The sequence below is a fragment of the Lupinus angustifolius genome, unplaced genomic scaffold (genome assembly GCF_001865875.1).
Source record: "Lupinus angustifolius cultivar Tanjil unplaced genomic scaffold, LupAngTanjil_v1.0 Scaffold_5_103, whole genome shotgun sequence".
Classification (NCBI taxonomy): Eukaryota; Viridiplantae; Streptophyta; class Magnoliopsida; order Fabales; family Fabaceae; genus Lupinus; species Lupinus angustifolius.
Window position 1 is genome coordinate 848 of NW_017717315.1, and position 26,572 is coordinate 27,419.

Here is a 26,572-nt window from a genome sequence, read left to right on the forward strand (position 1 = left end):
AAAAGATACTGGAGATCTTCTAAGAGATAGGTGAGCCAAGTTATCTCACAAGTTATAATGGCCATGGCTCTATACTCAGCTTCATAAGAGCTTCTTGATACAATCTTTTGTTTCTTAGACTTCCAAGAGACAAAGGAATTACCTAGGTATATGCAGTAGCCTGAAGTTGATCTTCTTGTGTCAGGGCAGGATGCCCAATCACTATCAATATATGCCTTTAATTGGACAATGGAACTTCTAGGGAAAAACAAACCAAGGGCAAGAGACCTTAGGATTTTAACAGCAGCATGATAATGTAAATTTGTTGGTAGGGCCATAAATTGTGCTAGTTGATTAACAGAAAAGGTAAGATTAGGCTTAGTATTGGTGAGGTATATAAGCCTTCCTACAAGTCTTCTATAGGCAACAATATAAGGGTAGTTACCACTGTCATCTTTGTGTAAGTGAGTTGCTTGGGCCATAGGTGTTGTTGATGGTTTGCATCCTAACATTCCAATGTCAGAAAGAATTTCTAAGGCATATTTTCTCTGGTTCATAGAGATACCAGATTGGTTTCTTGCAATCTCGAAGCCAAGGAAAAATTTCAGGTTACCTAAATATTTAATCTTGAAGGTCTCATCCATCAATGTTCTAATGTGATCGGTTTCAGTTAGGTTGTTGCCAGAGAGAATAATGTCATCGACATATACAAGGATTATTGTGACAAAACTGGCAGAATTCCATTTAACAAACAAGGAGTGATCACCTTTACATTTCTTGTATCCATGTTTGATCAAGAAGTTAGATAGCTTAGCAAACCATTGCCTACTAGCTTGCTTAAGGCCATAAAGGGATTTTTCTAACTTACAAATGTTAGGAATATGCATACCAGGTGGGGGAATCATGTACACTTGTTCATTGAGATCTCCATGTAGGAAAGCATTGTTTACATCTATTTGCTTAAGATGCCAATTATGTATAGAAGCCAAGGCAAATAGCAATCTTACCATGCTTATCTTAGCTACAGGGGAAAATGTTTCTACATAATCAATTCCATCTGTTTGTGTGTATCCCTTTGCAATAAGTCTAGCCTTACACCTTTCTATATTACCATCAGATTTGTATTTGATCTTAAATATCCATTTACATCCTATGGCTCTCTTATCCTTAGGTAAGGGGGTGAGAATCCAGGTATGGTTAGATTCTAATGCCTGCAATTCCTTCTGAATGGCACTCTGCCATTTTGGGTCCTTAATGGCCTGAGTGTAAGTCTTAGGCTCTATTTGAGTGGTTGTTGTAAGAATTCTGGATTTATATGATGGACCTATAGATTCATATGACAAATAAGAGGCTATGGGATATTTAGAGGTTTTTGTAGGCTGATTTTTGTACAATAGAGAACAATGATAGTCTTACAAATATGAAGGAGGTTTAGAAACTTTATGACTTTTCCTAGTGTGCATGTGCTATGGATTAGAGGATTGATAAGGTTCATGATTATCCTCATAAGGGGTAGGTAGATCTTGAGTTTGATTTCCTGAAGTACCATCGGCTTGAGGTATGAGCAGAGCATCATCATAATAGGTGGTAGGATTATAGATCTTATGCATAAGGTCATCAAAGGTTGATGCTTTCTTATGTCTGTAAGGAAGAATGTTTTCATGGAATATCACATTCCTACTTACTTGCAGGGCCCTAATAGACAAATTAAGGACAATATACCCCTTGACACCATCCTTATATCCTAAGAAAATGCATTTAATAGCTCTAGGATCAAACTTATCTCTAAAATTGCTTAAAGTTCTAGCATAACATAAGGAACCAAATACATTTATATGTTGTAAATCTGGTTGATTCTTATACAAGCATTCATAAGGAGACATGTTATGTAAGACAAGTGTAGGCAAAATATTAATGATATAAACAACATGATTTATAGCATAGGACCAATATACTTTGGGCAATTGGCTTTGAATCAAAATAGCCATTGCTATATTCAACACATGTTGATATTTTCTCTCAATCACACCATTTTGTTGAGGTGTGTATACACAACTAGTTTGGTGTAAAATGCCCTTTGAAGAGTAGAAATCTTTGATTAAAAATTCTACTCCATTATCACTTCTAATGATTTTTACTTTACTAGAAAATTGTGTTTCAACTAGAGCAACAAAATTCTTAACAAGTTGAGAGGTTTCAGATTTGCTTTTCATCAAATATATCCATATAAATCTAGTATAGTCATCTACTATGGTCAAAAAATATCTATGACCATGTATATAGGATATAGGAAAAGGACCCCATATATCCATATGTATAAGATCAAAAGCATGTGAAGATTTAGACTTACTAATGAGGAAGGGGAGTTTCCTTTGCTTGGCTTGATGGCAAATATCACAAATTTGGGATTTATTAAAGCTGAGGAAAGGAAATCTGTTCATAAGAACTGTCATGTTATCATAAGAGGCATGACCTAATCTATAGTGCCACAATTCAGAGTCAGAAATATTAGCATCATCAATATAGGTAAAGTTGATTTTGTGAAAGAATTTAGCAGCTTTTAGCATGTATAGTCCATTGGTGATCCTAGTTGTACCAATCGTCTTCAAGGAGACCTTGTACTGAATTTTGCAGCATTATTTATCAAAGGAACTAATGCATGATATGCAGGTAACAAGTCTAGGAATGGAAATTAAGTTATATGCAAAAGATGGTAGATAGAGAACATCATGTAAGATCATATTTTGAAGGATAGGTATAGTACCAACAAATTTTGCAATAACTTGATTTCCATTCGGTAGACTCACTATAATAGGCTTTATAGCATGATAAACAGAAAATGAGGACAAAGTGGAGCAAACATGATCAGTTGCTCCACTATCTAAAATCCAAGATTCACTACAAGAGTTGGTTTTGTGTGTACCTGAAGTGTTAGCCTCAGGAATAGTAGTTGCTGCAGAGAGTATGTTAGGACCAGATCCTTCAATTTGGTGATTTTGTGCACTATTGCTAGAGTCCCTTTGCTGCAGCATGGTCACAAGGCCATTATATTGATCTTGACTCAATCCAAAGATATTACTTCCTTGGTCACTGTTTCCCTGGTTGCTTTGTTGATTGTCTTGTTGTGTCTCATTGGCTGATCTCTCAGTCTTTAGGGAATAGATTTACTCATTCTTCGTGAACTGAAAGTTAGCTGGGAAACCATGAAGTCTATAGAAATTCTCCATGATGTGCCCAGTTTTCTTACAGTGAGTGCAAAATTATACATTTCCTGAGTTCTTGGTCCAAGAACCTCTTCCCGATGGAACAAAAGTTCCTCTTCCAAGACCTCTTCCATTGTTGTTGCTTACTCCTCTGCCAGATGATCCTCATCTTTTCCAATTCCCTGAGATTGCCATGGTCTTAACATCTGAGTCTTATCCATAAAGTTTCCTCTCTTGTTGAATTACCAGGGCAAGAACCTTGCTTATATTAGGTAGAGGCTCAATGAGCATTATCTGTGATCTCACTCCAGTGTATGCATCAGTGAGGCCTTTAAGAAATATGATGGCTTTATCCTCTGTTCTACATTTCTTGATGTCACAAAGTGCATCTTGGACATGGTCTAAAATTGTCAAGCTCATCCCACAAAATTTTAAGTTTTGTGAAATAACTATTCACATCTAGCCCTCCTTGTCTTAAATTGGCTATTGATTCTTGCAATTCTGCAATTCTAATGAGGTTGCCTTGGGAGAATCTTTCCCTAAGTTCCTCCCAAACCTCATGTGCTTTGTCAATCCATAGTATGCTCTGTGAGATGGAGGGTGAAATAGATCTTGTTATCCAAGAAATTACAATGTTATTGGCTCTCTCCCAAGCTGGATATAGAGGGTCTGACCTGGGTGGCATTTGGATGGAGCCATCGATGAACGGAATTTTGTTTTTAGAACTAAGGCTCATGATCATGGACCTTTCCCAATGGTAATAATTCTCTCCACTTAGTAAGGGTGTAACCAGAATTGTTGCTGGACTTTCTGAAGGGTGGACATAGTAAGGTGAATCTGTGTTCTGCGATGGGCTTGGTGTTGGTGTGATTGAGGCCATTGAATGTAGAAGGGCTCTTTTCAAAAGAGCTCTGATACCATATAAAAGAAATATGGTCCTTGAAAAAGATGAAGAAGAAGAAGATGAATGTCAAAGATATCAATGAATAAGAAACTTTTTATTGATGAAAAAAAAGGTTGAATGAAATACACTAAACTTTATGGAGAGTAAAAGTGTATATGTTTGATATGATTTGACAAACTATCCTATATCCTATTTATAGAAAACTTAACTATCTAACAAACTTAACTAAACTTGCCAATAACAATTAGCACGTGCATAAACAAGAAACACAAAGGATCAAGTTCTGATTTAAAGGCAATCATGATGGATATGGTGCAGGGGAAGGATGGATAGGAAACTTGGACTGAGTTGGCCCATGAAGTGGTTTGTTTTAGCTTCCATATATGTTGGTTCTGCTCTAGTTGTTCTGGCAGATTTGTTGACTATATTTGAATTAGTAGAACGACAAACTTGATCAGCTTTGGTTAAGTAGTTTTGATGGTCTTAAGCAGAATTACTTACTAATATATTGAAGTTCGAATATTACACTTTCATCAAAAAGGCTTATCTCAGGAATGTCTAGTCACAGTCGTAATTAAATAATAAAAACTCATAAATCTATCATGAAAAAAAATGATAAATCTATCTTACCTTTCATAACTTTAAAAATAAACTATTTTAAGGAAGACTTATAAAAAAAGATATATGTAAAGCTTATATAATTACATGTATTATTAGATGGGTTAAATAACTTCTTCGTGACAGGATTAGTGGATGAGTATTCACATCATACCATATAATGATTGGTTATGAGTTTTATTTACTGTTATTGTAATTTATTATTCATTTTTAACCATAACTAATTCTTCAAAAAAAAGTAATAAAAATAAATGATGAATGATACACTAATTATATATAAATCTTTATAATAACAATACATAAATATTGTTACCCTCTCACATCATATACACCACAACCTCTTTTGTTGTGGTTGGTGTTTGACCCATGATCCTCATATCTTAGCAACAAAAGGACCAAAGAAACACAAATTTAATTAAACCTTAATGAAGGTTGGGTATTCACACCACACCCCATTATTTATTATAAATATCACAGTCCTTTTATTAAAAATGTCCTCATCCGTTAATGGGCATATAGATGTATAGAGCACAAAATTTCTCAACAAAATCCTCTTCACTAAGTTTTTATTTTTGCTTCGGTTTAAGGATGAAAATATTATTATTCTAAAATAAAATAATAAAAGTATCATAAAATGTTATTTTTTGGTTTTGTATGTGATAGTATTTTTCTCCCAGTACTAAAAAAGTCCTTACCCAATGATCCTTTATTTGTCCAGTAATGTAGGATTCTAACAAATTTTCATAAAACACGTATGTTATTTTTGCAACCTAATTTTTGATTAATCACCACTTACCCAATTTAGGAAGAGGAAGAATGAAATTTTGGTATATTCCAATTAATTTAGAGTCACTATTACGTTTCTGTAGTTAAAATGTAAAATTCTCTCTTATGCCTAATTTAAAAAATTTGGCCATTTAACAAAAATTCTGAGCTAGAGTACTTTGTTCGTCCTTATAAAACGATATTTTCGCTGATTGCATAAATTCAATATATGCTTTATTTATTTGATTAAAATTTAATTTTTAGAACAAAATAAATTTTTTTTGTGATAAGAGTTTATGTTGATCTTACAAGCATACTTTTAGTTGAAATAAGGAAATAAAGACAATATAGTTTTGTGTTGAAATTTGATTAAACGTTTGATTTTTTGACTTTTATTAAATAAGTTATTTTAATCCAAAGGAAATTTATATCAAAAGAATATATTGGTTGCGAAGAGACTTCTTATTTTTAAAAATGGCACATACAATACTAATAATCATAATGATTTCTCAAATAGAAACAAAAAGTAAGATACACATAACTCTTAACCTCAGCATTAAATTTTCAAAATAACATTTTAATTAATATATGTTATAGAATTTATTTTAATTAAAGAAGAATTAATGACAACAAATTAAAATTAATGTCTCATTGATTGTAAACATATTTTCTACTTTTAGAGATGAAAGATATAAAATTAATAATTGTAATTGTTACTTGACTTGAAACGAATAAGATATGACATAAGTCTTCAACCCACTACTAAATTTTTAAAATAATTTATTAATTATTTTATACCTATTATTTATCAAAAAAATTTAATTAAAATATAATTATTAATAAAAAAGACAATATTAGTCTGAGTTTTCATTCAGAGATAAGCAAAGATAATACCTATAATTCCAATTGTTTCTCAACTCAGAGAAACAAGTAAAATATGACACAAGTTGTAATCTGTTATTAAATTCTGAAAGTAACTTATTAATTATTTTATATATTTATTTACCTTATTATTATTATTATTATTTTCAATCATTTTTATTATTATAAAATAATATTTTTATTATTATTTATGGAAAACTAAATTGTTTATTTAATTATATAATAAAGATTAAATACAAACAAATAAAAGAAATAAATAAACAGAAGACACCTTACCTGTGGGGGGCTAAGTCCGAGTACTACATAGATGTCTTCTGTCTATAATGTACAATGGAATTCACATTAACAAGAGTATTAAAAGTAAGAACAAGAGCAAGATGATCCACTTGCAAATTTGCAAGTTTCTTCATAACCATCTTTGGAAAATTTCTATATCTCTTCAATTGAAAAAATCCCAACATTATAAATGAGAACTTGCAATGATGCTAATCATGCATTCTATGTTTCAACAAACCTTGGTACAATGAGAGTGAGAGGAGATGTTGGTTTTTTCATGTTGTTTTTCCTATTTACAAGGATGAATTTTGCAACGTTTTTTAAAGGATATCGTAATATCTTCATAATCTCTCATTAAAGGATATATATTCACACAAAAATATCATAAAACACATCCATACAGTACCATATTGATGAAGGCAAAAAATACTAGTTTTATTCTAAGAGGGGGATAGTAGTAATCAAACTTGGTGCAATAGGTGACGACATGATTCTTCTTGGTTATAATTTATAAATGCCTCTGTTGATCCTCAGCAATAAATTTTTAGTATAATTTAAGTTATTTTAATGACAATTTTGTAATTTTAAATGAAAATAGGCTAGTATGATTAATAAAATGTAATTGAAAATTAGCTGGCAAAAAATTAATTTATTCATCCGCATGGAAATAGGAATTTTTTTCTTGAAATTTCTTCATTCGTATGATCTCATACGAATGTGTTTTATGGAAATTTTGTGATCCATGTAAATGGAGATTTTTTTGGGAATTCTGAATCTGTTAGATACCATGCAAATGGAGATTTTTTTAGTTTTCTTCTTACAATAAAAAGATAATTGTCACTTTTGTACTTATATATAAGAATCAAAATGTCATCATATTATATCTTAATGATAAAAGTGTCAAACCATATTATTTTTATCTTATTTTAAGTGTATTTTTTTGATAAGCAAAACAATTAGATTAAAAATACAAGAAGTACTAACCCAAAGAAAACACAACAACAAGAAAACATACAAAAACCTAATTGCTACCCTCCATACAACTATTGGAGGGGTCTCTACAGTTAGCAAAATTAAATAAATTACAATCCAGAGAAGATGAAAACCAGATCCAAGATCGCACATTGATAAAGTTTAAAACATATAGCACACTAAAGACCTTTCGGCCAAAGATCACATCATTTCTCAATAACCATAAAGATTATATCCTCTTTATTACTGAAGAAGATCCTAACTCTCTTCATTCATTCCTATGCTTGTTGATGGCTGAAACATTTTTCGGCTTATATTAGGGTTTTGAAATTCATACCCCAATTATTTAAGATCCATAACACAATTGTAGTGGCCGAAAAACACCCTTTCATGTGTTTTTTTCTTAAAAAACACAAATGTGATTCTAAGGTCACAGTTTATTTTGCTACATGCGGCCTTAATATTTGATAAAATACTTGCTTCTTTAGATGAACCACCATTGTACGTTATGAAGATTAAGTAAAAGACAAAATCAAAACCATTGATAATGATTTTTACATAGGGTAATATATTATTGAGTTTGATGTTTTAGTAACATGAATTATCTGTCATTAACGGTGTCTATTCTCTATCTCAGACTAATAATATATTGTCACATGAATAAAATAAAATTAGAAAAATAACAAAAATTAATATTTTGATTGGTTAGAATAGGGAATGAGACAACGTTAGGGATATATGATATTTGTATGCAGTTTTAGTAATATAGATGACAGATATATACTTATAAATACCAAACACGCCTTCAAAGTGCGTTATTTTTTCTAATAATGCATTGTACTATCTCAGCTTTGGAGTCAAATAAACCCAGACAACTTTTCAAAGCTATAAATCAATATTTAGCAACAAAGTAGGATTTAGATTAAAACGAAAAAAATAAATCATAACAACGAGCAGGATATACAAGTAATAAGTTTGACCTTAGTGCAATAGTGCATATAAATTGGTACTAGTATTATCACAACTCGCATTAAAAAACAAAAAAAGTTCAAACTTGGTACAAATAGTTAGGTGGTGAATTCAAGATGTTGAAGAATAGGAGTTTAGTACAATCAAGAAACTTCAATACAAACGCAAAAATTAGTTGTGGTAACTTCAGTTCAATTGTAGAGAATGATATTGATGATATGCATGCAATATTAAAACTGGTGATAACAAATTATATAGATAAAATCAATATTAAACCATTAGAGGGAGAGAAATATAAATCAACTTTAGTATATTTTTTTCTACATAAATATATAGATGTATAATCACAAAGATTTAATATATATGTATCAATAGTGTAAGTGTTTTTTAAAATGACAATACATCTTCATCATTCATATATTAATCACTATTTACTCTTAAACAAAAATAATATGAATGAACAATGAGGAAGGGTTTGCTACTAATTTGACATGTTATATGTGTCTTTTTACAAGTTTAATTTGACATGTTATATGTGTCTTTTTACCAGTTATCTTGAACCATTAAATTTAATTTGACATGTTATATGTGTCTTTTTACAAGTTTTTCTCATCCAACAAATGCTAAAAAATTTAAAACTTTTCAAGTAAATGGACAGGTTAGAACATAACTCAAGGTACAAGGCATAACATAAACTTAGTTGTTGGGTTTGTTGAATAAAAGGAAAAGAAACATAATTTAGAGTAAATATCCATTTTAATCTCCATATTTTTCGACCTTACTAGTTTAGTCATTCAAAAAAGAAAAGACCTAAAATGATCCCAAAAAAATTCAAATGTGAGTCAAATTATTCCCTTTTGGGGTCAAATTAGTCCATACCAGTGTTATAAAACATGCTCAAAGGGACTAATTTGACCCATATTTGAAAATTTTGGGGACCATTTTAGGTCTTTTCTTTTTTGAAGAATTAAATTGATAAGGTCGAAAAATATGAGGGACTAAAATGAGTATTTACTCTAAAATTTATAAAATTGGATAGTGAGAAATCACTCAGGAAACTAAAATCACTCGGCAAGTCACTAGAATTTCAACCAGCGAATGTGTAACTCACTAAGTGAAAAGCGAATAAGAAATTTCCCATTTTTAGGTGCTAATATTTTCGCTCATTGGGTTAGAATCATACAACAACAAGGATGCCATGTGCCAATATGATAGCCCACATAATCCATGTTGATGTGTCAAGGCAACAGGCTGGTGCGCCAAGGCACCAGGATGCTTAGCCAAGTCAAAACAAATGGTGCCCCATGGCACCATGATGATGCGCCACAAGTTAAGCTAGAGCCAAGGTAGAGAAATGGTGCGCCACAACTTAAACTTGATGCGCCAAAAGATGCATCTCATGCGATGAAGAAGATTTCTCGTGTGCTAACCTTCATCAAGATCGTGTCAAAAGAAGTTGGCCAGAATATTGACCGAGACATGAAGCATTGTGACTGCGCCAAGAAAGTTGGCGAAGACACTAATCGAGGTCGTACCTGATGTAAATAATATAACAATTATAAACTGCAATACTAGGAAGTGACTCCTAAGTCATTTCCCAAGGACTACCTTTCAAGCACAACTTCAAACATCTTAAACTCACACGCAAAAAGGGATTTTTTTTGTTGGATGATATGAACATAAATCAAATTCAGAAATAGTAGTTAAACAATGTAATAAAACGGCTAAATCCCTTTGGTTCGTTTGTTGACAACTCAATCCTCAGTTTCAAAAGATTAATTTCATATTCCAACCATTATCTTCCAAATTTGCACAGTTTCACAACCTAAGCCTTTGACTAAGCGAAATCAACAGAAGCATGAAATATTAACAAATTCACACAAACTAAGCATTCATGCACTAGAGAGTAAATCAACTAATCGAAGATAAACTCTCAAACCAGTTTCTAAACAATGAGATTAAACAAACCACATTCAGAAATAGGATAGAGAAATCAATAGTAAAGAAACCGAAAATACATTAATAACAAAACCTCAAGAGTTGTGATACATTACCAAAGGAACTTAGTCCAGAAATTTAGCCTTCCATGACAATGGAAGAGCAAACCGAAAATATGAAAATGAAGAATAAGTGAAATCCTAGTAGATCCAAAAGAGAGAAAACGAAAATGCCTTATGTTTCAAAATGATAGAATGTAAAAATGTGTGTGTTTGGAGTGGGGAATCCGAATTTAACCCCTCCAAAACACATAAATAAAAAATGGGCTTAAAACATGGGCCCAAAACTACCGAATTTACAAATAAAAACTCCTAAAATAAAAAAAAAAATCTTCACTTCAACACATACCCTCCACTTCCATAATGCCCAAAATGACCTTGGTGCCAAATAAGATATGAAAATGATAATAGATTTAATCAGGCCAAATAATACCAAATTAACTCATTTTAGGAATATTAGTCCAATAAAGTCTAAAACACGAAACTTGTAACACCGCGAATTTTACGATTTTGAATTATAAGGATCAAGCTAGATTAAGGTTATGAATAGTGTGTAATATATTGCTCATCAAATACCCCCACACTTAACCTTTTACATTCCTAGGCAAAATCAAGAAATAAGGCTATGGTAACCGATATGCACCAAAGTGAGTCATGCAAGAAGATCACAAAAACTAGAAACCTAAGAAAATCACATATCACATACTTCACAATGAAATCTAGGAAATGCAATGAAATGGGCAAAAAACACGCACGAGGGTGAAAGAATCAAATCAAGATATCCATGAACATCATCTAATGAATTCAAGTATGCCAAGAAACCAATCAAACCAAGAGATGATTCACAACAATGATAGAACCTCACAAGATATGCTCTCTAAAGTGTTTACACTCATGTGTCTTAGGTTGTAAGTGTTTACGCTCAAAACACTTCATGAAAACAAACACAACAATAGGCTTGACAAGCCTCTAACATCAACATCATAAGCACATGCACATAAAGATCAAAATGACTTTTCAAGGTTGTAATGAGGCCAAAGACAAGGTAGGATAAATATGGGATATGTAGCTAAACCCAAATGGAATAGAGGAGTAATGAGAAATAAATAAAAAATAAGTAAAAATCAACCCAAAATAAGACCAAATCTCTAATTCCAATCATCTTTGCCTTACTCAACCTTTTATTCACTTTTGTTTCTCTTTTTGTTGTTGTTCTTTTTTATTTTCGTTTTTTTAATTTTTTTTGAACACTTATGTATACAATTGTATCAACCATCATTATGACATAACCAAGAATTCACAAGATTTGAAGAAAAATGCACCATTTCTTACTTAATACCCATTCCCAAAACAATTCCAAAGCTCCAAAATTCCCTAAGGCCAGGACAATCATGGTTTTTCACTTATAAGCTTGTAATGAGCTAAATAACAAGGAAAGAAGTAATACGACTTAAAGGGGCTATCAAATGATAAATTCATTCAAGGTAGGCTTATATGACTAAGTGACTTATTCAAAAGAAATGCTTAAATCACTTCAATATGTGCATGTGAATATCAAGTATCAACAAGAAACAAGTCAAGTTCTAAAGTGCAAGTAATTAAGAGTGCAATCACACATGAAAGAATATAAGATGGCATACAGCAATCCATCCACAATTAAGGCTCAAATTTTCACAAGGGACAAGTCCATCACAATTGTTTCAACCTCTCAATTCTCAAAAACAACTTGACATACAAAAATGCATGGATTCACACCACAAGATATAATGACTTAAGTAAAAGAAAGTATGAGAGAAAATGTCCAAACCTAAGCAAAACCTAAAAATCAAAGAAAAACATGCATCCACAAAAGCCTACAACCTACAATAGTCTTCCTCCACACTTAAACTACACATTGTCCCAATGTAGCACAATCAGAATATCTTGACATACATATCAATCAATAGAATTGGACAAGTGCAATAGAAAGTAGAGAATGAGAGAAAGAAAAACTCTTTGCTTCATGGAGGGAGGAAAGCAGGTTGAACCAATAAGTTCTCCTCCACAATTTCATCCACTAAGGAAGGATTTGTGAGGAAGGGCTTGATTCGATGCGCATTAACCTTGAAGTTCTTATATGTGGATTCACTTTTTATTTCTACAACACCATAAAGAAATACATTAGTAAAAACAAAAGCACCAATCCAAATTGAATGAAGCTTACCACTCATGAGTCCACACCTAGAGTTGTACAACAACACTTTTTGGCCAACCAAAAATTCCTTTCTAGAAATCAAGTTATCATGGAATCTTTTAGTCTTCTCTTTGTAGAACTTAGAGTTATCACATGCTTCTAAGCGGATCTCATCAAGTTCACTAAGTTGGAGCTTTCGTTCTTCACCAGCTTGATCAAGAGCCAAGTTACAAGTTTTCATAGCCCAATATGCCTGATGCTCGAATTTCTACTGGAAGATGACATGCTTTACCAAAGACAACCTGATAAGGGGACATCCCTATGGGTGTCTTATAAGTAGTCTTATGTGCCCAAAGAGCATCCTCAAGTCTGTTGCTCCAATCTTTTCTGTTTGGCTACACCATCTTCTCCATCTCTCTGTTTGAAATCTCAACTTGCCCATTACATTGGAGGTAATAAGGTGTGGAAACTATATGAACAACCCCATATTTCTTGAGCCTAGCTTGCATGGATCTATTGCAGAAGTGGGTGCCTTGGTCACTAACAATGGCACTGGGTATGCCAAACTTGCAAAAAATATGAGACCTAACAAAATCCATAACAACCCGAGCATCATTAGTCCTGGTGGCCTTAGCTTCCAACCATTTAGAAATATAATCAGCAACAAGAAAAACATAGTAAAATCCAAAAGAAACAGGAAAGAGACCAATGAAACCAATACCCTAGATATCAAACACCTCAGAAAACAACATAGGTTGTTGATGCATCTCTTGTCTCCATGAAAGAGTACCAACATCGTCTCTCAGACATTGCTCACAAGTGCTACAAATCCTCCATGCATCTTTGAAGATGGTGGCCAATAAAATCTAGAGTCAAACACCTTTCGTGTTGTCCTTTGGGTACCAAGATGGCCACCCACTACAGAAGAATGACAAAACTGAAGGACTGACTCAATCTCATGATCTGGAATGCATCTTCTATTAACCTGGTCAGTATACAATCTCCACAAATGTTATATGTGTCTTTTTACATTGTTTAACTACTATTTCTGAATTTGATTTATGTTCATATCATCCAACAACAAAAATCCCTTTTTGCGTGTGAGTTTAAGATGTTTGAAGTTGTTCTTGAAAGGTAGTCCTTGGGAAATGACTTAGGAGTCACATCCTAGTATTGCAGTTTATAATTGTTATATTATTTACATCAGGTACGACCTCGATTAGTGTCTTCGCCAACTTTCTTGGCGCAGTCACAATGCTTCATGTCTCGGTCAATATTCTGGCCAACTTCTTTTGACACGATCTTGATGAAGGTTAGCACACGAGAAATCTTCTTCATCGCATGAGATGCATCTTTTGGCGCATCAAGTTTAAGTTGTGGCGCACCATTTCTCTACCTTGGCTCTAACTTAACTTGTGGTGCATCATCATGGTGCCATGGGGCACCATTTGTTTTGACTTGGCTAAGCATCCTGGTGCATTGGCGCACCAGCCTGTTGCCTTGACACATCAACATGGATTATGTGGGCTATCATATTGGCACATGGCATCCTTGTTGTTGTATGATTCTAACCCAATGAGCGAAAATATTAGCACCTAAAAATGGGAAATTTCTTATTCGCTTTTCACTTAGTGAGTTACGCATTCGCTGGTTGAAATTCTAGTGACTTGCCTAGTGATTTTAGTTTCCTGAGTGATTTCTTACTATCCAATTTTATAAATTTTAGAGTAAATACTCATTTTAGTCCCTCATATTTTTCGACCTTATCAATTTAATTCTTCAAAAAAGAAAAGACCTAAAATGGTCCCCAAAATTTTCAAATATGGGTCAAATTAGTCCTTTTGAGCATGTTTTATAACACTGGTATGGACTAATTTGACCCCAAAAGGGAATAATTTGACTCATATTTGAATTTTTTTGGGATCATTTTAGGTCTTTTTTTTTAATGACTAAACTAGTAAGGTCGAAAAATATGGGGATTAAAATGGATATTTACTCTAAATTATGTTTCTTTTCCTTTTATTCAACAAACCCAACAACTAAGTTTATGTTATGCCTTGTACCTTGAGTTATGTTCTAACCTGTCGAATTCATTTACTTGAAAAGTTTTAAATTTTTAGCATTTGTTGGATGAGAAAAACTTGTAAAAAGACACATATAACATGTCAAATTAAATTTAATGGTTCAAGATAAGGGTGATGTGGTACAAGATGAGGAAGGGTTTGCTACTAATGAGGATGAAGTAAGGGAGAACAGTGACAAGAGGAAGGGTGATCTACCTGAGCTGAAGGATCTCTCTTATCCAAAGAGACCTTCCAAGAAAGATAAGGAGCGACAATATATTAGGTTCTTGGATTTATTCAAGAATCTCCAGGTCAAAATTTCTTTCATGGAGGCGACGGAAGAAATGCCTATCTCTGCCAAATTTATGAAGGACTTGTTGACAAAGAAAAGAAATTTTTCAGAAGAGACAGTAACCTTAGAAGTTGACTGTAGTGCTATCATTCAGAAGTCTTTGCCCGAAAAGACTAAAGATTCGGGTAGCTTCACTATTTCGGTCACTATTGGTGAACTATCTGTGGAAAAGGAACTATTTGATCTAGGTGCCAACATTAATTTGATGCCTCTTTCTATTCTGAAGAGGATTGGGGATTTGGATATCAAGCCTACTAGGATGACCTTGGAACTTGATGATAGATCTGTTAAGTATCCTTATGGAGTTGCGGAGGATGTTTTGGTAAAGGTAGATGGGTTAGTTTTTCTTGTGGATTTTGTCATCATGGATATTGAGGATAAAGATGTTCCTCTTATTTTGGGTAGACCTTTCATGAAGACTGCCCAAGTTATTATTGATGTTGATGATGGAAAATTGAAGATAAGAGTGCAAGACCAAGAGGTGAATTTTAATGTTTTTGAAGCTATGCAACATCCAAGGGACAAGCAATACTGCTTTTGGGTGGATTTCATTGAGATCTTATTCATGCTCGATGACATTCACTTGAATAGGAGTAGTCCCTTGGAGACGGTATTGAGGGGAGACCTAGAAGGAAGCAGTATGGAGGAGGATAAAATGATCAAAACATGTTTGGTAGAATTGGATGCACCCCGCAAGGTTGTATATGATCAGAATCGCATTGAGGAGCTTGGTAAAGAGAATACATATTATTCTCCAAATGTGGAGTTGAAACTACTTCCTTCACATTTGAAGTATGTATTTTTAGAAGACGGAGGGCAGAAACCGGTAATCATTAGCAGCACCCTTTCATATGATGAAGAACAACAAGTAATTGGGGTGTTGAAGAAAAATGTAGGGGCGATAGGGTGGACAGTGGCTGATTTGCATGGAATCAATCCATCTTATTGCATGCATAAGATCCATATGGAAGAGGATTATAAACTGGTGGTGCAACCTTAGAGGCGTCTTAATCCCACTATGAATGAAGTGGTGAAGAAGGAAGTGATGAAACTATTGGATGTTGGGATGATTTATCCCATATCTGATAGCAAGTGAGTGAGTCCGGTTCAGGTGGTCCCAAAGAAGGGGGGTATGACTGTGGTTAGAAATGATAAAGATGAATTGATCCCGACCAGAATAGTTACTAGATGGTGTGTGTGCATTGATTACCGGAAACTGAACCAGGCCACTCACAAAGATCACTTTCCTCTGCCATTCATGAATCAAATGATTGAGAGGTTGGCTGGACAAGCATTCTACTGCTTCTTGGATGGGTATTCAGGCTATAACCAAATCACTGTGGATCCTCAGGACTAAGAAAAGACAACTTTTACATGTCCTTTGGGTGTCTCTGCATACAGGTTGATGCAATTTGGACTATGCAATGCACCAGCAACATTTCAAAGGTGCATGTTAGCTATTTTTCTGATCTTGTGGAGCAGTGCATTGAGGGTTTTATGGATGACTTCTCGGTCTTCGTGTCGTCATTTGAGAGCTATTTGGAAAATCTGGACATCGTTTTGCAATGATGTGTTGAGACAAATCTGATACTGAACTAGGAGAAATGTCATTTTATGCTGACCGAGAGAGTGGTTTTGGGACACAAGACCCTTCCCGGGGCATCGAAGTTGACAAGGCGAAGATTGATGTCATCAAGGACCTTCCACCACCACTTAATGTCAAGGGAATTCCGAGTTTCCTTGGATATGCAGGTTTCTATAGAAGGTTTACCAACGACTTTTTTAAAATTTCAAAACCACTCAATAATCTTCTTAACAAAGATACAGTTTTTCACTTTGATGCCGAGTGTGCAAAATATTTTGAAACTTTGAAAGAAAAACTGATTTATGCTCTTGTTATAGTAGCGCCCGACTGACATCTTAATTTTGAACTTATGTGTGATGCTAGAAACTATGCAATCGGCGTGGTACTAGGACAGCGAAAGGCTAAAGTTTTCCATGCTATACACTATGTTAGTAAGGTATTAAATGAGGCACAAGTTAACTATGCCACAACAGAAAATGAACTACTAGCTATAGTGTATGCGTTAGAAAAATTTAGATCCTACTTGATTGGATCAAGAGTGATTACATTTACTGATCATGTTGTAATTGATTTTTGGGGCACTTAGTGCGTATTTATGTTGTAATTGTGTACAATTTCCGATAACTTAGTTAATCTTGTATTGTTTATGAATTTAATTGTGGTGTGTTGTTTGTATGTTAGGAAATGATGAACAAAGGAGAAAAAAGGAGAAGAATGAAGTTTCTGAACAGTACAAGCCTCGCCCAAGCGAGGGAATGGTCGCCCAAGCCACAATTCAGGAGAAAATACCAGAAAACACTATTGTCCCTTGCCCAAGCGAGGGACTGTCACCCAAGCGACAATTAATCCTCTAGATGTTGTTTCTCCCTCGTCCAAGCGAGGGAGCCTCGCCCAAACGAGGTGTTCAGGCATGGGAATGGCATATTCTCTCGCTCAAGCGAGAATCCCTAGCTTGAGCGAGAGACTAACAGTTGGAACCTGATATAGGCAGTTCCGGACAGCAGGGAAGAGGAATCAAGCACTTTTTGAAACATTTTTGGAAGAAAATTGAGAAAAACACAACGGAGATTAGGATAGAAGTCGTGGGAACGATTCTCATTCATATTTCCTTGTATAATCTCATGATTCAAGCATTGTAATGGCGAGGATGAGTGGATAGATCTTGTTGTGGGTTTTGAAATGTAATCTTCTAACCTTTGTACTCCTGGATTCGATTCTATTGTACTTGTTATTTGATTTTGGGAAGTTTATACCGTTCTTAATGCTTGAATTTACTTTGCTACTAATTTCTTGCTCTTGGGTTCAAGTTTAATTGGAAAGTTAAACTTGATACCGAATCTGGATCATCTTCATTCATACATCATTGCAAGGAATGGACAATGATGCATCATTTGCTTTTACATGAAACTTAATGCTAGTTAATTGGTCAAATATCCAAGGAATTGGTGTTTGAGTGATTTACACTCAAGGAATTAATGTGAATGATTTGAAGAAAATGTGCATCTGAATTAGTAACTTCACAAGTTACTTGGAATTGAATCCATGGATGTCAATCAGAAAGAACGATGCATTTCGATCCCAACTTATTTTAAATCTTTTTAGTTCGATTTATGATTTTCCAAAACCAATTACAAAATTTCACAAATCAATTATTGTAAATATATATTCAATTCATTCTTGTAGGAATTAGTGTAAATCCAATCTGCTCCTTGAGGACGATATCCCGATATTTTACCGGACTTTATTACTTGGACGATACAATGTTCTTGCCATTCCATAAATAACTAACAATAGCATAAAAAATATTAAACCAGACCATAATATCACCAAACTCCATAGATAATGTTCTAGGATATCTCTTCCATATCGAGAATATAAAAATCAGCAGGAAAAATAAGTTGACTAACTCGAACCAAGACATCCTCTATCAAACCTGTAGGGTAGGCAGTACTCTTGTTTGCTAATTGAATCACTACTCTGGTGGATTGCATAGGTTCAAGTGAAAGAAAACATGAAAACGGACATATGCATAACACTAATCGAAGCTCCAAGATCTAGCATGACATTATCAAATTTGCTATTACCTATTACGCAAGGTACATCAAATGTACCTGGGTCCTTAAACTTTTCAGGAATGTAAGGAACAAGTTTACCTATTAGTGCAGAAACATTTCTTCCCAAGTTGATCCCCTCATTACCTTTGAGCCTCCTCTTATGAGTGCACAACTCCTTTAGAAATTTGGCATATCTTGGAATTTTCTTGATTGCATCAAGTAAATGTATGTTCACCGCTATCTTTCTAAATGTGTCCAAGATCTCCTTGTCTACCTCTTCCATCTTCTTACTCGGAATGACTGTTCTTGGAGGAAATGGAAGATGGTTGTGCAACACTTGTGGAAGGTTCACTAGCATGAATTTCATTGCTAGTGCTCTCAGTATCTTGTAAAATCGGTTGCTTCATTTATGATGCAGCTAGATCAACTTCAATCTGTTTTCCTGACCTTAGAGTAATGGCACTCACATTCTTCGGGTTAACCACAATCTACGAAGGCAACTTGTCAGAATACTGAATGTGTAACGTGTTCAATGAAGTAGTCGTATGTCCCATCTGGGTGGTCAAATTCTGAATGAAGGACTCTTGTCTCTGAATGGAAGCATTGGTCTCTTGCTAGAATTGCATATTCTGCAATGTCATCTGCCTCGCTAATTCTTCCAATGAAGATTCACTAGGTGTAGGAGCATGATTACTATTCACTTGTTGGTGCCTCTACTGTTGGATTGGAAGAGGCACATATGGTCTATTTTGTGCATCATTTTCCCAACCAGGGTTTTATCTGCTTGATGAAATATCATAATTTTGTTATTGTTATTGAGGTCTGTTGTTATAAATATTTGTAGCATAAGCCTTGGGATGGTCACCAGTTTTGGGCTCCAAAAGATAATGAAAAACATTAGCATATTGGTTAGCTGCGGTACAAATGCCACAAACTTGTGTTGCAAGTGGAGGTTTTTGCTGATTCATGGCAAACTGAGTGACCAAGGTGTCATATATCAAAGTGCACCACTACTAGCAAAATCAATGATATCCCTCCCCATTTTGTTCAGAGATCTGATGATGGAGGTAGCTTGCACATAACCTCTTGAATCACTCCCAATAATCATATAAACATTATACATGTAGTTATCTGATTCTAGAAATATCTTCTCTGATTGTAGTGGTTTTGGAGGCAGGAAATAATTTTTCCTAGAAGATTCTCCTCAGGTCATCCCAACTAGTAATGGAACCAGGAGCTAAGTAATACAACCAATCTTTTGTAGGGTCCTCAAGTGATTGTGGGAAGGCCTTTAAACAAATGTGATCCTCTTAGCCGTCACGAGGTTTCATGGTGGAACATACAATGTGGAACTCCTTTAGATGCTTATGAGGACATTCACCTGCAAGTCCATGAAACTTTGGCAACAAATGTATTAGTCCAATTTTGAGCACATATAGCACATCCTCATTGTGATACTGGATACACAAGCTTTCAAATGTGAAATCAGGTGCAACCAACTCCCTTAATATCCTTTCATGTGGGATTTGAGGTAGTTCAACCATATTTCCAAAATGCTCAGAATCAGAGTAAGAAAACAGAATGCACATAAACAACATAATGCACAGAAACAACATAATGCACAAAAACAGTAGAATCAATATCACTATCAGCAAGATTAACATTATGATGAAAATACTCACTATCTAAAGTTAAATTCCTAACTTGCCTAACTAACCTATGAAATGTTCTATCAATTTCATGATTTGTTGGATGGAAAGAGTCAGGATTTCCCTTAGTCATGCACTAAATGCAATAGTAACAACCATGTAGGGCAGTAAGGGAAATACATGTTAAATTTCAGTGATCAACCAAAACTTTGCATCAATAAAATCCTAATACCATAAGAAACATCCACAGAAAATTTCAAGACAGAACTCGAAGCCTAACTAATTTAACTAGATACAACAAAATCAAAACAATTGGAAAATAAAACTTGTAAAATAAGAAAGAAATAGTAAAAAGACAGTTTTTGGATTTTCAAGGTGGGTTCTATAGACGTGGTGTGTAGAGAATGAATCCTTGGATTGTTCTACCCAAAATGCATATATAATATGTCCAATTCCGATTAACGGTTCAAAAGTTATGCCAAAAATAGAAAACCAACAGCAAAACTAGTCACTACTTGTTTGTATCTCACAACCAGCAACAAGGTGACTCACTATGATGCATCCAGTATTACATATGTTATGAAAGAAGTATGGAAACAAATTTTCATGCAAAAATTTCAACCACAACTATATTAACCAAAATATACCAGAATCAACCAACATGCAAATGGCTAAATAAGACAGCACACAGTGAACATACATGCAGCTTTTGAAACTCAAACATAATGCTTATTCTAAAACACACACTAAACTATACTAAGAACTTTTGAAAAGAACTGATAATCTCCAGCAGCGGAGCCGAATTTGATAGTGGATGTACCCGATGCAAATAATATAACAATTAAAAACTGTAGTACTAGGAATTGCCTCCTAGTTCGTTTCCCAAGGATTATCTTTCAAGTAAAGCTTCAAACACCTTATACACACACATAAGGGTTTTTTTGTTGTTGGATGGTATGAACATAAATAAAATTCAGACACAATAGTTAAGCAATGTAATAAAACTGTTAAATCACTTTGGTTCGTTTGTTAACAACTCAATCATCGGTTTCAAAAGATTAATTTCATATTCCAACCATTACCTTCCTAATTTGCACATATTCACAACCTAAGCTTTTGACTAAGCAAAATCAACTTAAGCATGGAACATTAACAAATTCATACAAACTAAGTGTTCATGCATTAGAGAGTAAATCAACTAAACGAAGATAAATTCATAAACGAGTTTCTAAACAATGGGATTAAGCAAACCACTTTCATAAATATGAAAGAGAAATCAATAGTAAAGTAACCGAAAATACATTAATAACAAAACCTGAAGAGTTGTGATACAGGAACAAAGGAATTTTGTCTAGGAATATAGGAACAAACTGAAAATAAAAATGAAAAAGAAGTGAAACCCTAGCAGAGCCAAAAGAGGGAAAACGAAAATGCCTTATCTTTCAAAATGATAGAATGTAAAAGTGTGTGTGTTTGGGGTGGGGAATCCGAATTTAACCCCTCTAAAATACATAAAACGAAAATGGCCATAAAACACGGGCCCAAAACTAAAACTGAAATTAGAATGAATCCTTGGATTTTTCTACCCCAAATGCATATATAATATGTCCAATTTTGAATAATGGTTCAAAAGTTATACCCAAAATAGAAAACTAACAACAAAACTAGTCCCTACTGGTTTGTATCTCACAATTAGCAGCAAGGTGACTGACTATGATGCATCTAGTATTCAATATGTTATGAAAGAAGTATGGAAATAAAGTTTCATGCAAAAATTCCAACCACAACTATATTAGCCAAAATATACCAGAATCAACCAACATGCAAAAAGTTAAATAAGACAGCACACAGTAAACAGACCGACAACTTTTGAAACTCAAACAAAATGCTTCAAAGACACACACTAAACTATACTAAGAACCTTGACAAGAACCGATAATCCCTGGAAGCAGTGCTAAATTTGATCGAGGCCGTTCCCGATGCAAATAATATAACAATTAAAAACTACAATACTAGGAACTGACTCTTAGGTCATTTCTCAAGGATTATCTTTCAAGAAAAGCTTCAAATACCTTATACTCACACACACAAGGGGATTTTTGTTGTTGGATGGTATGATCATAAATCAAATTCAGAAACAGTAGTTAAACAATATCATAAAATGGCTAAATCCCTTTGGTTCGTTTTTTCACAACTCAATCCTCGATTTCAAAAGGTTAATTTCAGATTCCAACCATTATCTTCCTAAATTGCACAGTTTCACAACCTATGCCTTTGACTAAGCGAAGTCAGCATAAGCATGGAACATTAACAAACTCACACAAACTAAGGATTCATGCACTAGAGAGTAAATCAATTAAACAAAGATAAACTAACAAACCAGTTTCTAAACAATGAGATTAAGCAAACTACATTCACAAATAGGATAGAGAAATCAATAGTAAAGAAACCGAAAATACATTAATAACAAAACCTCAAGAGTTGTGATACATTACCAAATGAATTTAGTCCAGAAATTTAGCCTTCCAAGGTAATGGAAGAACAAACCGAAAATGAAAATATAGAAGAAGTGAAATCCTAGCAGAGCCAAATGCGTGAAAATGAAAATGCCTTATGTTTCAAAATGATAGAATGTAAAAGTGTGTGTCTTTGGAGTGAGGAATCCGAATTAAACCCATCCAAAACACATAAAACCAAAATGGGCTTAAAACATGGGACCAAAACTATAACCGAATTTAGAATGAATCCTTGGATTTTTTTACCCCAAATGCATATATAACAAGTCCAATTCTGATTAACGGTTTAAAAGTTATGCCCAAAATAGAAAATCAACAACAAAAGTAATCACTACTTGTTTGTATCTCACAACCAGCAGCAAGTTGACTGGCTATGATGCATCCAGTATTCAATATATGATGAAAGAATTATGGAAACAATGTTTCATGCAAAAATTCCAACCACAACTATATTAACAAAATACACCACAATAAACCAACAAGCAAATGGCTAAATAAGACAGCACACGGTGAACAGAGACGCAACTTTTGAAACTCAAACATAATGCTTATTCTAAGACCCAACTAAACTATACTAAGAACCTTTGACAAGAACCGATAATTCCATGTAGCGGCGCCAAATTTGATCGAGACCGTACCTGATGCAAATAATATAACAATTAAAAACTGCAGTACTAGGAAGTGACTCCTAGGTCGTTTCCTAAGGATTATCTTTCAAGCAAAGCTTCAAACACCTTATACTCACACACACAATGAGTTTTTTGTTGTTGGATGGTATGAACATAAATCAAATTCAGAAGTAGTAGTTAAGCAATGTAATAAAATGGCTAAATCCCTTTGGTTCGTTTCATAACTTAATCCTCGGTTTCAAAAGATTAATTTCAGATTCCTACCATTATGTTCCTAAGTTGCACAGTTTCACAACCTAAGCCTTTGACTAAGCGAAATCAGTATAAGCATGGAACATTAAAAAAATCACACAAACTAAGTGTTCATGCACTAGAGATTAAATCAAATAAACGAAGATAAACTCATAAACCAGTTTCTAAACAATGGGATTAAGAAAACCACATTAAGAAATTGGATAGAGAAACCAATAGTAAAGAAACTAAAAATACATTAATAACAAAACCTCAAGAGTTGTAATACATTACGAAATGAATTTATTCCATAAATTTAGCCTTCCATGGCAATGGAAGAGCAAACCGTAAATGAAAATGAAGAAGAAGTGAAACCCTAGCAGAGCCAAAAGAGGGAAAACGAAAATGCCTTATGTTTCAAAATGATAGAATATAAAAGTGTGTGTGTTTGGAGTAGTAAATCCGAATTTCACCCCTCCAAAACACATAATACGAAAATGGTCTTAAAACATGGGCCAAAAACTAAAACCAAATTAAGAATGAATCCTTGGATTTTTCTACCCCAAATGCATATATAATATGTCCAGTTCTGATTAATAGTTCAAAAGTTATGCCTAAAATAAAAAAATCAACAGCAAAACTAGTCATTACTTGTTTGTATATCACAACCAACAGCAAGGTGATTGACTATGATACATCCAGTATTCAATATGTGAAGAAAGAAATATAGAAACGAAGTTTCATGCAAAAATTCTAACCACAACTATATTAACCAAAATACACTAGAATCAACCAACAAACAAATGACTAAATGAGACAGCACACGGTGAACAGACAGACAGCTTTTGAAACTCAAACATCACGCTTTTTCTAAGACACACACTAAACTATACTAAGAACATTTGATAAGAACCGATAATCCCCGACAGCGGCGCCAAATTTGATCGAGATCGTACCCAATGCAAATAATATAACAATTAAAAACTACAATACTAGGAAGTGACTCCTAGGTCATTTCCTAAGGATTATATTTCAAGCAAATCTTCAAACACCTTATAATCACACTCACAAGGGAGTTTTTGTTGTTGGATGGTATGAACATAAATCAAATTCAGAAACAGTGGTTAGGCAAGTAATAAAACGGCTAAATCCTTTTGGTTCATTTATTCACAACTCAATCCTCGGTTTCAAAAGATTAATTTCAAATTTCTACCATTATGTTCCTAATTTTCATAGTTTCATAACCTAAGCCTTTGACTAAGCGAAATCAACATAAGCATGGAATATTAACCAATTCACACAAACTAAACATTCATTCACTAGAGAGTAAATCAAATAAATGAAGATAAACTCACAAACCAGTTTGTAAGCAATGGGATTAAGCTTTCACCTTTCCATTGGACAAACACTTTAGTGACAACCCAATGGTGATGTTAAATGAAGCGTCTCTTCAAGATCTTTGTAAGGCTCTTTAGGATCATCAAGATTACCTCAATCATCAGGTAAAGCGTGTTGTGGAACAGAACCATCAGGGAAAGGTTTCAATAATGACACATGGAATGTGAGAAGTATCTTCGAAGAAGATGGCAAATTCAGTGTGTAGGCCACTGCTCCTACTCGACATAAAACCTGATAAAGTCTATAGAACAAGGAGATAACTTCTCTGAAGACCTGTGCGTTGTATAAGATTTCCTATATGGTTGAATCTTACGAGAAATCCAACCCATCTCCTTAAACTCACGATCAGATTTGTGCTTGTCAGCCAACCTTTTCGTCCTTGCTTGAGCTCGAGTCAAATTACTCTTCAACTTATTGATCATCTCTTCCTTTACAATGAAACTCATATCCACAACCTCCACCAATGTGCTTTGAGGGCAGTAAGGAAGATGTAAGGGAGGAGGTTGGCCATAAACAACCTCATAAGGGGTGGCTTGAATAGCTATATGATAAGTAGTGTTATACCTCCACTCAGCCAATGATAACCACAAACCCCATTCCCTAGGATGTCGCCAAGTCATGGTCCTGAGATAATGCTCTAATCAATGATTCAAGACTTCACTTTGCCCATCAGATTATGGGTGATATGCACTAGACAAACTTTGTGAGATGCCCAATTATTGGAGAAAAGATGACCAAAAGTTGCTAGTAAAAAGTGGATCTTTATCACTAACAATATTGGTTGGAGCCCCATGAAGTTTGAAGATTTTAGAAATGAAAACCTCAGCAAATTTGGAAGCAGTAAAAGGATGAGAAAGGGCAATGAAATGAGCATATTTGTTGAGTCTATCAATAATCACCCAAATGGTATCCTTGCCATGGGATTTGGGTAATTTTTCAATGAAGTCCATGGATATGCTTTGCCAGACCCCAACAGGACTTAAGTCTAAGCATAGAAGCACGGATTACAGAATGACCACCTTGATGTGAAGAGTGAAACCATTGTAAAATGAGTTGCCTGATATGTGAGTCATTGGGAATCACCAACCTGTGTATCCTAAATAGAAAACCATCCACCAGCTTGTAATGAGGATGCAAAGAAGGATTAGTTAGTACCTCTTGCAACAACTGCTGGAGAGAAGAATTAGCCATATAAGCCAACATAAGGAGCTTCAAAAGCTCTAAAGATATAGAAGAAACATCGATATGAACTAATTCCCCATGAGAAGCCCTGGACAAGGAATCCACAACCACATTTTCTTGTCCTCTTTTATATCATGTATAAGAAAGCCCCATAAGTTTAGTGACCCATTTGTAT

The 26,572-nt window shown here is 34.2% G+C and overlaps 1 protein-coding gene across 1 annotated transcript; it reads left to right on the forward strand.

Annotated features, from left to right (window-relative positions):
• The first annotated feature begins 14,917 nt into the window (after nucleotides 1-14,917).
• LOC109337322 lies at nucleotides 14,918-16,153 on the forward strand. The gene has a single exon (XM_019574274.1). The coding sequence runs from the start codon at nucleotides 14,918-14,920 to the stop codon at nucleotides 16,151-16,153; it is 1,236 nt and encodes a 411-aa protein (XP_019429819.1).
• The last annotated feature ends 10,419 nt before the right edge of the window (nucleotides 16,154-26,572 follow it).